This window comes from Ranitomeya imitator, chromosome 3, assembly GCF_032444005.1.
Source record: "Ranitomeya imitator isolate aRanImi1 chromosome 3, aRanImi1.pri, whole genome shotgun sequence".
NCBI lineage: Eukaryota > Metazoa > Chordata > Amphibia > Anura > Dendrobatidae > Ranitomeya > Ranitomeya imitator.
The window spans coordinates 123,556,430-123,572,467 of NC_091284.1; the positions used below are offsets into that span (position 1 = coordinate 123,556,430).

Consider the following 16,038-nt stretch of genomic DNA (forward strand, 5'->3'; position numbering starts at 1 on the left):
GTCCCGAGCCAGGATGAACACTAACCTGCCAGGAGGACGGCGCACTGACCCGGGCCAGGATGAACACTAACCTGCCAGGAGGACGGCGTATTGACCCGGGCCAGGATGAACACTAACCTGCCAGGAGTACGGCGCATTGTCCCGAGCCAGGATGAACACTAACCTGCCAGGAGGACGGCGCACTGACCCGGGCCAGGATGAACACTAACCTGCCAGGAGGACGGCGCATTGACCCGAGCCAGGATGAACACTAACCTGCCAGGAGGACGGCGCATTGACTCGGGCCAGGATGAACGCTAACCTGCCAAAATGAATACTAACCTGCCAGGAGGACGGCGCACTGACCCGGGCCAGGATGAACACTAACCTGCCAGGAGGACGGCGCATTGACCCGGGCCAGGATGAACACTAACCTGCCAGGAGGACGGCACATTGACCCGGGCCAGGATGAACACTAACCTGCCAGGAGGATGCCGCATTGACCCGGGCCAGGATGAACACTAACCTGCCAGGAGGACGGCGCATTGACCCGGGCCAGGATGAACGTTAACCTGCCGGGAGGACGGCGCACTGACCCAGGCCACGATGAACACTAACCTGCCAGGAGGACGGCGCACTGACCCGGGCCAGGATGAACACTAACCTGCCAGGAGGACAGCGCACTGACCCGGGCCAGGATGAACGCTAACCTGCCAGGACGGCGCATTGACCCGGGCCAGGATGAACACTAACCTGCCAGGAGTACGGCGCATTGTCCCGAGCCAGGATGAACACTAACCTGCCAGGAGGACGGCGCACTGACCCGGGCCAGGATGAACACTAACCTGCCAGGAGGACGGCGCATTGACCCGAGCCAGGATGAACACTAACCTGCCAGGAGGACGGCGCATTGACTCGGGCCAGGATGAACGCTAACCTGCCAAAATGAATACTAACCTGCCAGGAGGACGGCGCACTGACCCGGGCCAGGATGAACACTAACCTGCCAGGAGGACGGCGCATTGACCCGGGCCAGGATGAACACTAACCTGCCAGGAGGACGGCGCATTGACCCGGGCCAGGATGAACACTAACCTGCCAGGAGGACGGCGCATTGACCCGGGCCAGGATGAACACTAACCTGTCAGGAGGACGGCGCATTGACCCGGGCCAGGATGAACGTTAACCTGCCGGGAGGACGGCGCACTGACCCAGGCCACGATGAACACTAACCTGTCAGGAGGACGGCGCACTGACCCGGGCCAGGATGAACACTAACCTGCCAGGAGGACGGCGCACTGACCCGGGCCAGGATGAACACTAACCTGCCAGGAGGATGGCGCATTGACCCGGGCCAGGATGAACACTAACCTGCCAGGAGTACGGCGCATTGTCCCGAGCCAGGATGAACACTAACCTGCCAGGAGGACGGCGCACTGACCCGGGCCAGGATGAACACTAACCTGCCAGGAGGACGGCGCATTGACCCGGGCCAGGATGAACACTAACCTGCCAGGAGTACGGCGCATTGTCCCGAGCCAGGATGAACACTAACCTGCCAGGAGGACGGCGCACTGACCCGGGCCAGGATGAACACTAACCTGCCAGGAGGACGGCGCATTGACCTGAGGCAGGATGAACACTCACCTGCCAGGAGGACGGCGCATTGACTCGGGCCAGGATGAACGCTAACCTGCCAAAATGAATACTAACCTGCCAGGAGGACGGCGCACTGACCCGGGCCAGGATGAACACTAACCTGCCAGGAGGACGGCGCATTGACCCGGGCCAGGATGAACACTAACCTGCCAGGAGGACGGCGCATTGACCCAGGCCAGGATGAACACTAACCTGCCAGGAGGATGCCGCATTGACCCGGGCCAGGATGAACACTAACCTGCCAGGAGGACGGCGCATTGACCCGGGCCAGGATGAACGTTAACCTGCCGGGAGGACGGCGCACTGACCCAGGCCACGATGAACACTAACCTGCCAGGAGGACGGCGCACTGACCCGGGCCAGGATGAACACTAACCTGCCAGGAGGACGGCGCACTGACCCGGGCCAGGATGAACACTAACCTGCCAGGAGGACGGCGCATTGACCCGGGCCAGGATGAACACTAACCTGCCAGGAGGACGGCGCATTGACCCGGGCCAGGATGGACGTTAACCTGCCGGGAGGACGGCGCACTGACCCAGGCCACGATGAACACTAACCTGCCAGGAGTACGGCGCATTGACCCGAGCCAGGATGAACGCTAACCTGCCAGGATGGCGCGTTGACCCGGGCCAGGATGAACACTAACCTGCCAGGAGTACGGCGCATTGACCCGAGCCAGGATGAACGCTAACCTGCCAGGATGGCGCATTGACCCGAGCCAGGATGAACACTAACCTGCCAGGATGAACACTAACCTCACTTGCCGGGAGGACGGAGCACTGACCCGGACCGGGCCACACACTAAGCTGCCGGGCTGAGCACTGACCCTGGCGGCCGGGCTGAGCACTGACCTGCCCGGAGGACGGAGCACTGACCCTGGCGGCCGGGCTGAGCACTGACCCTGGCGGCCGGGCTGAGCACTGACCCTGGCGGCCGGGCTGAGCACTGACCCTGGCGGCCGGGCTGAGCACTGACCCTGGCGGCCGGGCTGAGCACTGACCCTGGCGGCCGGGCTGAGCACTGACCCTGGCGGCCGGGCTGAGCACTGACCCTGGCGGCCGGGCTGAGCACTGAGCTGCCGTCGCCGGGCTGAGCACTGACCCTGGCGGCCGGGCTGAGCACTGACCCTGGCGGCCGGGCTGAGCACTGAGCTGCCGTCGCCGGGCTGAGCACTGACCCTGGCGGCCGGGCTGAGCACTGACCCTGGCGGCCGGGCTGAGCACTGACCCTGGCGGCCGGGCTGAGCACTGACCCTGGCGGCCGGGCTGAGCACTGAGCTGCCGTCGCCGGGCTGAGCACTGACCCTGGCGGCCGGGCTGAGCACTGACCCTGGCGGCCGGGCTGAGCACTGACCCTGGCGGCCGGGCTGAGCACTGACCCTGGCGGCCGGGCTGAGCACTGACCCTGGCGGCCGGGCTGAGCACTGACCCTGGCGGCCGGGCTGAGCACTGAGCTGCCGTCGCCGGGCTGAGCACTGACCCTGGCGGCCGGGCTGAGCACTGACCCTGGCGGCCGGGCTGAGCACTGACCCTGGCGGCCGGGCTGAGCACTGACCCTGGCGGCCGGGCTGAGCACTGAGCTGCCGTCGCCGGGCTGAGCACTGACCCTGGCGGCCGGGCTGAGCACTGACCCTGGCGGCCGGGCTGAGCACTGACCCTGGCGGCCGGGCTGAGCACTGACCCTGGCGGCCGGGCTGAGCACTGACCCTGGCGGCCGGGCTGAGCACTGACCTGCCCGGAGGACGGAGCACTGACCCTGGCGGCCGGACTGAGCACTGACCCTGGAGGGGCTGAGCACTGACCCTGGCGGCCGGGCTGAGCACTGAGCTGCCGTCGCCGGGCACTCACCGGGCAGTGTGAGCAGAGGAGGCGCCGCACACACCTCGCACAGGGTCCTCCCCGGCCCCTCACAGGGCAGAGTCTGTGCACAGTGTGATAATAGGGCAGAGCCCGGCTGCTGAGCACAAGGTGGCAGTGTGAGAGCAGAGGAAGGAGCAGCACAGCAGCAGGACCAGAGAGCCGGGAGGAGAGGAGCCGGCACTACTGGCCAGGACAACACCTTCCTGGGAACATCTCCAGCGGGGAATGGGTTTCAGAGAGGACCCCCAAGGTATGCTCTAGCCTGTATGCCAGCCTGGACCACCTAATGCCATGCTATCACAGCTGAGCCCCTCTATGCTCTCATAGTGTGTCGGGAGGTCCCGTCCTCTGCCCCAGGTGCCCACAGTCCGGGGTCGCCTTGTGCCATCCTAGGGGGTCTTATAAGTTTCCTATCTCCAAGTTGCGACATCTGTCACTTTGCTGAAGTGTCTGTGACGCCAGAGCTGCTGCCCATCTGGGGGCACTGCCAGGACATGGCACGAGGGGACGGGGGGCGAGTGCTTAGTTCTTTACACGGTCATTATTAGGTTATTTGACTATATATATATATATATATATATATATATATATATATATATATATAGATCATTAGTCATTAGTATATTTAACACTGTACTTATGTCCAATCAGTCCTCCAGCAAGTCAGGGGTGAATGTCACTAGCAGAGGAAGACCTGATTGCTCAAGACCCCCTCTAGCTGCATCACATCTGATGGAGGGGTCCTGACATCGCGTGAATGGAATTGATTGATTGAATGAATGAGGGTTGGATACAAAGTATCATACAGAGCGAATGCATAAGATTGTAGGGATGTGTCAAGTACACACAGGTTGTATGGATAAGATTGTATGGATGGCAGATCGTACACAGATTGTATGGATGAGATTGTACATAACAGATCGTACACGGATTGTATGGATGAGATTGTACATAACAGATCGTACACAGATTGCAGATAATTGGATGCATGAGTTATACAGGGCTGTGCTATCAGACTACAGATGTGGATGATGGATCTCCGGGATCTGTAGTGCTCGCCCTGGTGTATTTGGTGGCAGAGAAGGGGATCTCCCAGTATGTCGCTGAGTGGGTTAATAATGTGTTGGTTCTGGTCCTGGGGGACTCCTCCATCCTATGACACCAGTAGGAAACAGCGCACTGTCTCTTTAAGAAGCAGTTTCGCTGTGTGTGAAGTTCACGTTGGGGTCACTTGAAGTTCCTGCCCTGGAGTTTACCTTGTAGTTTAATATAGCTCCACATCACATGGGGCGCTAACAGCTCCGCACAGAGGCTCCATTATCTCCCCACAGCCCGGCGGCGGGCACTGCTGGCGGAGGGCACGGCGGGGAGGCTGGCAGCGGCCACAGCCGGGGATGGTCACTCACTCAGAGATCAGCTGTGTGGACTCCGCTGGGCGGCCAGGTAATGGGGTCAGTGGCCACATCTGGGGGATACAGGGGCACATCCTGCTGGGGTGGTAGCACAGGGTGGCATCAAAGCCTCTAGAAAAGTCAAGTGTGTACGAAGCTCTGAGTGAATGAATGTAAATCGCTGCCAGTTATATCACATCATTAATTGGTGCCATCACCTGGCAGGGACCCACGACTCTTGTCACGACAGCATCAATATCATCGCTGAACCTGAGCAGACTACAGGGAACGGGACGATCACCATTGGCCGGGGATATGTGAATGCCACCCGCCGCCAGATGTGTCAGTGCCACCCATGCAGGGCACAGAATCTGATGGTGCCACCAACCCATCACCTGTCTGTGCCCACTGTCAGAGCGCTATATCAGGGCTGCAGAAGTGTCACCACCGGGCACAATCCGGGCAGTCACCGCCCCAGTATAGAGCAGCTGCTTCTCATAATGCATCCTGGCCACAGCGTGGAAGGAGTTAACGCCGGCGACCTCTGTATAAAGGCAGCATATAATAATAGTATTAATGCCACTAATGATGAGGGTAATTCCCATGTCACCCAACTGACTGCTATTATTAGACCGATCCTATTGTACTGCGTGTAAGGGAGTGGAATTCCATAGAAATATGGTAGGAAAAGTGGAGAATGCTGTTATAATTATTGCGTAAATATCAGTTATTGGAAATACAATAATCTGGGCAGAAACAAGAAGGAAATGGAGAAAAAAATGTGATAACGAGTGATACAAATATTAATTTATTATTATATTAATTAGTTACATTATACGGTTGAAAAAAATACAAATGTTAATCTAGTTCCAAAAATGATTAATTATTATTACTACTAATAATAATAACAATATTAATAATTAATTTATTTTGAGCACGTTAATTTGTGGCTCCAGGACAAATAAAAAAAAGCATACTTATGTAAATCAAGGAACAAAAATAAGCTAAACCTACAAATATAGATCTTTGTACCAGTCAGACAAATGGAACACAAGAAGATACAAATTCGTGTTTACAAATAATTTCGTACAATTTTGTAAACAATTAATGTAACAGTAAAAAATAGCAACAAAGTTCTCGCTGGTGAAAGTCACCTCGGGTTTAGAACTGATGAGACTTCGATTGCAAAAAATAATAATAATAATTAGAAAAGGAAGAGAAAAAAATACGAAAATACTAAATTAATATTTATATCCTGTTAAATATTCACATCTTTAAGTACTATAGTGTGTGATAAAGGGAGGACAGGTTTAATCCTGTGAGTAATTAGACCATTAAAACTTATCTCGATATGTGAACTAATGATTTTATTTATTACGTTAATAGCTAGAAAATTAGATTATGATTATTGGAATTTTTATCTTTATGTAAAAGTAGATTTTTTTTATGTATTAAAGTAATTAAAATATTGTTTTAGAAAATTCTACCTAATAAAAAAAATTATAAAATGTAATCCTGAGGGTCAGATCATGGTTGTTAATAGTGTCATGAAAAATTCACCTCCACTTGATCTTTCCCTCTCACTGTCCATGTTGTGTATATTCAGGATGATGCGTAAAATGTACAATTTTGTGATGTATGAGGCTAGAAGGTGATTCTGCCTCCTGATAGAGATTATTAATCGTGTATTGTTTCCCTGCATTCTCACTTTTCCTGCTTTTCTCTTCCTTATCAGATCAATAAATCAGAGCAGATTACTAATAGTGATCCCAGCCATAAATCCACCTGTACACGGCAGGGGATCACACCCAACCTTGGGAATCCCTCCCTGTGTGTAATAATAACATAACTGGGATTATACCCCAGCTAAAACTTGTTAGCATTCATTATAATGTAAAAGGAGCTGAGCAAGTGACAACATTTAGATGCAAATTATTGTTTTCTAGCAGCAAATTGTCAGAAACTGCAGCCAAAACATAGGGGCCAAAACGATGTAAAAATAGAAAGCGAAGGGAATCTTATATCATGGATGTATGTATGGATAAATAGCTAAATAGATAATTATAAAAAAAAATAAATAAAGCAGCACCAATTAGAGTGTGGTTGCAATAAAGGTAGATAAATACGCGTGATAAAGGTCCTGTGTATGGACCGAAATGTCGCTAATAGAAGTCATCATTTTTGCACAGTATATTAAAGCGCTGCCTGCTTTTCTTTTTTTTTAGATATGACTAGGACACAGACATATTCATGTGTAAGGTGGGGAGGTGACAAATGGGTATACTGGGATCTTTCTGTGGGGGGATCACCTGTCAGGCTGCAGGAAGGTGGGGTGATGTGAAGCTGCTGGTTCCTCATCTGAGCTGATGATGTCATTGTATTAATGCCTACGAGGGATTGTAGCCACCCCCAGCCCCACATGTGCAGGGGATAAAAGCAGTATGTATAGGAGACCAGGTGGCACAAGGCATCGGACACCATGATGAGGAGGAAAGGTTGGGAAGCTCCGCGATTACTTTCTACCACTGACAGCAGAGTCTCTGTCATTCTGCATGCTGCCTCCTCTCAGCCAGGTACTCCACTGCTTCTCCCCTCACACATTCAGACTTTTCAGCAGCATTGCCCCCCACACACTCATGCCTAGGAAGCCCCCTCCAACACTCCTTTCCTTCTGTGCTTGACTCATGTTCTCCAGCGGAATTATGTACGGGCAATGCTCCTTCTAAGCAAATCTGGAAAGACAAGAGTTAAAAGAACACACTAATGATGTCGGGGGCGCAGATACAGATATACCTGTCTGCAGTGCGGTGGGTTATTGCTTTTTAACTCTTTCATTTCCAGAGGGGAGAGCGCAGATACGGATGACTGCTGCGTTACGCGCACGGATCTCGCACGTACATATATTCACCGTGTGACTGGGGTGCACGGCAGGTGTGGTTGTGTTGTGATGGATTGCAGCGTTGTGCTGTCCTGTATCAGGAGGATTGAATACATGATTCAGCCATTTATAACGAATGCCGGCTAACTTTGCCCGTTACATCGTGTCTGGAGGTGCGGGTAAAATACGGACAGGGTTGTTAGTTTGAACCCTTGTCTTTCCTGGCCACAAGATCACTCTTTATTACCTTATTCTGCAGGAAATGATTGAGCAGATAAAACTGGGGATAAATATTCGGAGCTACAATGTAAATGTCGGGGGTACATTGTAAAATACATATATTAATCACGATGGTTACATATTAGATAACTTCGAGCTGCTCCATATTTTTACACGGTCTGGAATTGTGGGACTACAAGTTTCAGCACAACCTCCCTTATAGTTTGAGTCCTGATGTTCTAGTATTTGTTCCTTATAGAACCTGGAGAACTATGGCTTAATCACAGATATTAGGATCAGTGGAGCAACCTACTGAGACTTGTGCCCACCTTTAATAAACACTGGCCCCCCTGTCGCATGCTTAGTAAGCAGGTAATGCCCACAGCTGAGTGACTAATGATGACTTGTCTGTGTTTCTGAAGGTGGACAACTGAACACGATGCTGGATGCCATGGAGGTACCAAGTCATTCCAGACAACTTCTCCTGCAGCTCAACAGCCAGAGGACTAAAGGCTTCCTGTGCGATGTGATCATTGTGGTACAGAACGCCCTGTTCAGGGCACATAAGAACATTTTAGCTGCTAGCAGTGTCTACTTGAAATCACTGGTTGTCCACGATAACTTGATCAACCTCGACCACGAAATGGTCAGCCCCAGCATCTTCAGAATTATCCTAGACTTCATTTACACGGGAAGATTGGGAGATGGTGAGCCAACTAGTGAGCAGCTCTTTGGGGCTGTGCTGGCAGCTGCCAGCTACCTTCAGATCGCTGACCTGGTATCTCTGTGCAAGAAGAAGCTGAAGAGAAATGGAAAATACTGCCATGTAAGGACAGCAGGTTACCCAGGTTATGGGAGTCTTGGAAGGGGGCTGAGAGCTACAACCCCAGTCATCCAATCATGTTTTAATTCAACTCCAAGAGCAGTAGATATACCACCTGGAGAACCAGTGAACCCCATTAACACACACTGTGGAGAGCTTTATGCCTCTATATCTCAGGGGAACCAGTTACACCAGCATGGGCTGTGCCCACCAGAAAGGCATTGCTCTCCCTTGTGTGGACTAGACCTTTCTAAGAAAAGCCCAAGCCGACCATCTAATCAGCTCCATTCAGATGGACCTGAAACCAGGGATCCTCCCATACCAGGCAGAACAGACAGCCCTATAATTAGTGCCAGTGTTCTGACCAACAGCAACTCTTACAAAGACCAAAACCATGGGTATCCTAAGCGGGCCAACACCCCACCAGTCCCACACCCTGAACCCTTTAGAAACAGCATTTCTAACAGTCACCTTAGGAATGAGAGTCGTGATATGATGTTTGACTGGATGAAGCCTGAGCCAATTGGAAATTATGTGGATGAAAGTGATCGAGAGAAAGACTTGGACAGAGAGGAGAAAGGGGAGAGTTCCCCTTTATCTCAGCAGCCTAGATATCCCAGCATTGAGAGTAATGAGCCGGACGATGACAAAAGTACCAGTGAGGAGACTGGCAGCAGTGGGGATCCGTCTCCTTCTTCCAACCTTGAGAGATACCATTGTAACCACCTGTATGATCCAGAGAGCTATGGAGACAACCTGTATGTCTGTATTCCCTGTGGGAAAGGTTTCCCTAGCAGTGAGCAACTCAATGCCCATGTGGAAGCTCACAATGAAGATGAACTGTACCACAAGGATATCATGGAGCCCCCAGTGCCTTTTCTAGAAAAGACCAGTCAAAGTTTGGGGGACATAATCAGGCCCTATAGGTGCTCCTCCTGTGAGAAGTCCTACAAAGACCCAGCCACCTTACGTCAGCATGAGAAGACTCACTGGCTCACTCGTCCTTACCCATGTAGTATTTGTGGAAAGAAGTTCACCCAAAGAGGAACAATGACCCGTCACATGAGAAGCCACCTTGGGCTCAAACCATTTGCCTGTGATGCTTGTGGGATGCGTTTCACCAGACAGTATCGTCTGACAGAGCACATGAGGATCCATTCTGGGGAAAAACCCTATGAATGTCAAGTATGTGGGGGAAAGTTTGCTCAGCAGAGAAACCTCATTAGCCACATGAAAATGCACACCACTGGACCAGATGGAAAGCCCAAGCTGGATTTTCCTGACAGTGTCTATGCTATGGCCAAGTTCACTGCAGATCATCTAGGCCTTAAACAAGAGAAAGCAGCTGAAATCCTGTCCCAGACCTCACACTTTCTCAATGATCCAAAAACTATAGAGAGCCTATACCCTTTGGCTAAATTCACAGCAGAACAGTTTGGACTAACCCAAGAAAAGGCTGCTGAGGTCTTAACTCAAAGTCAGCTCCTGGGCACTGATAGGATCATTGAAAGGTTCTCTTCTCCTTAAAAACATCCTTTCCTTCTGGGGCTAAAAATCAAAAGTGACTCAGTATCAAAAGTGTGCACCAACATGGACCAAACAGACATTTCTTTCCCCAGTGATCACCCTGCAATGCCCATTGCTTGGCTGCAGATTCTGGGCTTCCAAATAATGATTGCCAAAGACTAAAGTGGCAGCTTGATCCTGTGAATCACTAAGTGACCAGGCAGAGTTGTCACATTGGGGAAGCACTTTCAGAGGGACCTGTGCAAAGGCTCTGGTGCACTATCCCACAGGAACCAGAAAAGAAAATCCCTCCACCATGTAGACAACCTTTCCTCTGCCCAAGGTAGTGGTGAGAGTTGCTGCTTATTGACCTATGAATGGTGGACGTTTATATAGAATATTGTAATTTTTTTGTATTGTAAGGACAATCAGATGCAGAAATCAGTATTTCCCAAGTGTACAGTAGCTATGCAATATTGAATGCCCTGTAAAGATGTGAAGAGGCTTTCCCAGAATCACTAGACAGACTAATAGCAATAACTAGCAATGTGCGTATTAGCTGCCCTTGACTTGCATTAGTGACAATGGATTGGGGATGTTTAGAACAAGTTGTGCTTCATCTGCAATGCTAATCACTCTATGAAATATGTTCTTAAAAGACCCTGACTTCTTATGAGTGCAGAGCAGCCACAGATGACTCTAGTCTTCATGTGTCCATTTCTGAAGAACAAGCATGACTCAACAGTCTGGCTGTTGTGCAATCACAACGCCTTCACTGAGCCACAACAATGCCTTTCATATCCTGAGCCAACCATCCCCAGTCTACTGTCACTAGAAGCCAGGAGACAAGTAGCTCATGTCTGCCAAGCGATGGGGAGCACAATGATCCTGTGACATGGGATGTGGCACTTCATGATTGACCAGAGTCATAATGGTCACCTGAAGTAGAGCAGAGAGGGATGTCGCCTGCCAGGTTGGGGCACTGTGAATTGCCTCATAGGCCCACTCACACCCACTACAGACGTGAAGTGTGGGTGTTTACTTCCTAGAAATGACACCTCCCTTCCCAGCCATTATTTCCCAACTCTTCCTCACCCCCACTTTATTGTGGGACCAAAGCAACTAGGCTCTGGGTCCGTGTGTGATGCGGGAATACTGATTTGTGCTGTCTGCACAGTGTATTATATGAATATTTTTGTATTGTAATGAGGTCTCTTGGAGACCATTGTGCCTTAACCATTATACCACTTGATGCCTAGTATGTTTGTTGTAAGACCAGCAATCCTCCGGTTGAGCAGGAGTTAATGTCTCCTGCAGTGCTTTACAGCAATAAGCTCAGGTTTCCAGAATCAGGAGCTGAGCATATATGCTTTATTACATGTGCAATCCTCCATTGCCTCCACTACCCTAACCCCACACCAAAGACATTATTACATTGGAGCAGTATCAAAACCAAATAAACCCCAACCTTCTTGGTACAGTGCCTTATGCTGAGACCAAAGCCTGCTCTCCTGTAGGAGCCAACACAATAACCACTAATGGGAGGGGGGCAAAGACTGTTTATGTGCAAGTTCATGTGCTGACTGTAGATAGGCAATCATCCAATGTATTATATTATGTGCCAACTGTGAAGATGTGGGTACCTGCATATGTCTACAATAAAGAGAGGCTCACAATCCATGGCATTACACAGAAGTAGTCCCACAGCTGCTGAGCTGACATTGGTTTTCTGCCTTTGGTGTCTTGTTCTCACAGATCACAGTGTGAAGCCTACTAGGATGGCGGACTATGCTTTGTATTATACAGTCAGTCACTGTGTCACATATTGATGAATGTTATACTGGTGATGAACAGAGACCACAAAACGAGATCACAACCTGAAATAAACATATGAATACCACACTGTGTCAGACATGCTTATGTATGATATCTCCTTAGGTGTCACCTCCTGTAGACATCTCATTACCTTCTTCTCAAAGAGGTCAATAGAAGAGTTAATAAAGTTCCAGGACTGTTAGCAGGAATCATGGTCAGTGTCACCATGTTCTGCTCCGGCTTCACCTGGAACCAATTACTGGAACATGTCCATGGTTGTATGTTACTTATTACAGCTGGGAAAAGCCAGAGCAGATGATCCTTGATCCCATCAGTCCATGTATTTTCTGAGGGCTCACAAGGACTTCTTATACTTATAGAACTTATTTTATCAAGTTGGCTTATTTAAGGAAAACTATTAGACTGTACTTTGTTAGAGTATTGTCATCATTTCATGGGGAGTAACTCCAAAGCCACTAACAATTGCTGCATGACTTGTCAGAGATTACTGAGGTTTTACAAGATAGGAGTAGCACTTGACACAACCAGGGTCGCAAAGTTATTTTTATTTCTATACCTTTGTAAAATTTTGTATACAAACAACAGATAGGAATATTGCCATTATTTTATGATGCCAAAACAAAATATACACGCGTCTATCTATCTATATACAACCATTTTAATATGATTTTTACCTTTTTATTTGTATAAAACAAGATCTAATTATTGATAAAAAAAAAACCCCTACATATGTAGCCACATTTCTGGCATTCTTTACAGTTTCTTATCTTTGCCATATGTGGTATCCAAGGTTTATTATACTGTCATTTACTGAAATGGTGATGTAAGAATAAGCCTTCAATAACACTGTGTAAGTTTCCAGATGATGAAGACCCTATTCAGACGTCTCATTTTTATTGTATGCAAAAAAAAACAAATTCTAATCCATGTGTTGATTGTGATTTTCATGGACCCACAGACTAAGTATGGGTGATTTTGATCTGTTTCTCAGATCACAAAAGTGGTCATGTCCTGTGATTATTTTGTGGGCACACAACCCGGGAAAAAATCATGACATGTGAACAGCCACATAGAGTATAATGGGAATCCATGTAAAAATCAGAATAAGTACATGAAAAATGGACGTCTGAATGAGGCCTTAGCCCAAATGATCATGTTTCCTATAGATGAAACTGTAAAGAGCTGCGGAATATGTTAGCGCTATATATATAAAAAATAAATGAAGAAAGATGAAGCATTGTTCATCTAAAGTGAAGTAAAAAAAGTGATCTAGTTATTTAGAAGTCCCAGGACATTGCTGAAATATGAAACAGGAGTATTTGGGTAATTTACTACTTCACCAGCTCCTATGTATAGCGGAAAACAATATCCTGCCCAGGCCGGCAAAGCAATACGTTTTCCATTGTCTTAATTATCTGCCTTCATTTCCACAAATACTCCAATATATTGTTCTATCATGTCGGTGACACTTGCTGGCATGAGTTCAGATTACTTTGTAAATGGTGTCGTCATTCAGGTGTAAATACTTTATCTGCAGGTTTTCTGTAACTACATCTCAGCTTCTTACCTAAAATTCCCTGAGTCTAAAGTTTTATTCCCACATCAGTATTTCATCAGCATGTATGCCAAAACCAGGAGTCTCCAAAACACAGAACAGGTGTCAATCTTTCACTTATAGTTTTTCTTTGTAAGTTCCACTCTTGCTTTTGACATACAAACAGTGATGCAAAGTACTGATCAAACACATATAATGTAGGGCAGGTCGGTCTCGGACCTGGCAATGAAACACCAGAAGGAATTATGCAAGAACTGACCCATAGTTTCTTATGGGATCCTTGATACAGGAAAGATATATATATCTTTGTACCGTGTTAGCCAGTAGATGGAAAAATATTTAGAATTGAGAGTTCTCAGTGGTTGATACCTTTTAATGGCTAACTGAAAAGATGGTAACAAATTGCAAGCTTTCCAGACTACTCAGGTCTATGAATGATGAAGGGACCTGCGTAGACTCGGAAGCTTGCAATTTGTTTCCATCTTTTCAGCTAGCCATTAAAAGGTATCAACCACTGAGGACTCTCAATTCTAAATATTTATATGGAATCCTTCACACTCATGTGGCTCATCACTTGTTGTACCTGATCCTTTAAGGAATCAGATCGGTCAATGCTACCTGTTGAGTTTTCCTTTCTGACTCAACTGGTAAAAGAGCCTAAAGGCAACTGATGCCATTTTGACATCAGTAGTCATCAGTTGTGGTATATGATCTGGAAAGCCTGAATCTGTGGAATCCCGACCTACGTAGTCCTATCCCTCCTTACACCTGTTACACCCACTTTCTACAAACAAAAGTCAATTCTCTCAGACATAATGGGCATTTTAATGCTTCAATATATGAACAGGTCTGCACTATCGTACCTTATAGGATAAATAATGCAAGAAGTACAGTTCTTGGACAAAGAGCTTACAATCTAAAACTTTTGTCTATATGATGGACTTAATGATTATATTACTAGAGGTGACTACGAATAATAGTAATACTAATAATACTTAATAAGAATTATATTAGGTAACTTATCACTATTCTAAGTCAACCAACAATGATACAAGGGCCTTGGCCAAATTCAGTTTTAGGCTTTCATATTTTAAAGCTGTAAACACCAATACCAGGTCCATCTGGCTTTTAAGATATAGACTTTTGTACATATAACACTTTACTACAGAATGTGAAGCACTTTTTGTTCTGTTACAGGTAACAGAAACAACACAGACCCCATTATATGCATCAGGGTTGGATTCTCTTGTGCTTCAATTGTAGGAGCTATGTAACCAACTTATCTGTTTTGGACATCAATTCCATTTTGTAGCTCCTAGAACAGAAGAGAAAAATGGAAATTAAAAAAAAAAAAATCAAAAACGTGTGAACAGAGGCTAAGCTGTCAGGGTATGTGCACACGATGCGGATTTTGCTGCGGATCCGCAGCAGTTTCCCATGAGTTTACAGTTCAATGTAAACCTATGGGAAACCAAAAACGCTGTGCACATGCTGCAGAAAAAAATGCGCGGAAACGCAGCGGTTGGTTTACATTCCGCAGCATGTCACGTTCTGCGGATTCCGCAGCGGTTTTACAGTTGCCCCTATGGAAAACCGCAGTTGTAAAACCGCAGAAAAACTGCGGTAAATCCGCGATAAATCTGCAGCAAAAACACAGCGTTTTTGCCCTGCAGATTTATCAAATCTGCTGCGGAAAAATCTGCAGTGGCCAAGAATACGTGTGCACATAACCTCATGGTCACAAATGTGCAGCTGTTCTTTTTGGTTAATTATCTAAGTCCAAAGTGCTGTGCGGATTAATGTCAAAATACCTCAGTAAATTGGGATTGTCCCTGTAGTTTGAGTTTGTTTTATCCAGTTTTTTTTTTCAATATCTCAATGCCAGAAGTGGATCCACAGCATGATGGAGAAGTACAAGTCATTACTTTATATTTTATACTCCCTTTAAATCTCATGGTTTATAAAACAAGGCTTAAAAATTTCCCACAGAACTGCAAGAGTGATTCCAGCCTTATAATGGTTAGACATTATTCAAACAGTGCAAATTTGATGAAGGTTTCGTAGAAAAATAATCAAACTTTGATAAAAGGACAGGTATTATACGAAATCTTATTCTCCATATGTCTAGATCCCTGCTTCTCTGCTAATTCCCTACTTCTTCACACATAATATTTGGACTGCCTGCAGCTACAGTTAGCAGGAGCTTACTAAACAAAGTGTTACTATTGAGTTCAATGTGCAGTGAGCGCCCCCTATATATTTTTCCCTTTAATCTCTCTAAACTTAAATTCTACGTTTTGAGCTTTTAGTATTATTTTAGACCCCAAAAA

General features: G+C 47.6%; 1 protein-coding gene and 1 long non-coding RNA gene across 6 annotated transcripts in view; one reads left to right on the forward strand and one right to left on the reverse strand.

Moving 5' to 3' along the window:
* The window catches only part of LOC138671949 (uncharacterized), a 31,982-nt gene extending 29,398 nt beyond the window's left edge, over positions 1 to 2,584 (reverse strand). Inside the window, exon 1 of the long non-coding RNA XR_011319500.1 lies at positions 2,397 to 2,584. This is a non-coding gene — a long non-coding RNA (uncharacterized lncRNA). The remainder of the gene's footprint in view (positions 1 to 2,396) is intronic.
* Positions 2,585 to 3,594: 1,010 nt separating this feature from the next.
* HIC1 (HIC ZBTB transcriptional repressor 1) lies at positions 3,595 to 12,217 on the forward strand. Of its 5 annotated transcripts, none has more exons than XM_069761367.1 (2): positions 3,595 to 3,750; positions 8,411 to 12,217. In XM_069761367.1, exons 1-2 carry the CDS (start codon positions 3,726 to 3,728, stop codon positions 10,336 to 10,338), a joined length of 1,953 nt encoding a protein of 650 aa, XP_069617468.1. In that variant the 5' UTR covers positions 3,595 to 3,725; the 3' UTR covers positions 10,339 to 12,217. The 5 variants fall into 5 exon arrangements, with proteins under 5 accessions (XP_069617468.1, XP_069617467.1, XP_069617469.1 ...); XM_069761366.1 differs by lacking the exon at positions 3,595 to 3,750 and adding an exon at positions 4,760 to 4,943; XM_069761368.1 differs by lacking the exon at positions 3,595 to 3,750 and adding an exon at positions 4,786 to 4,951.
* Positions 12,218 to 16,038: the final 3,821 nt, after the last annotated feature.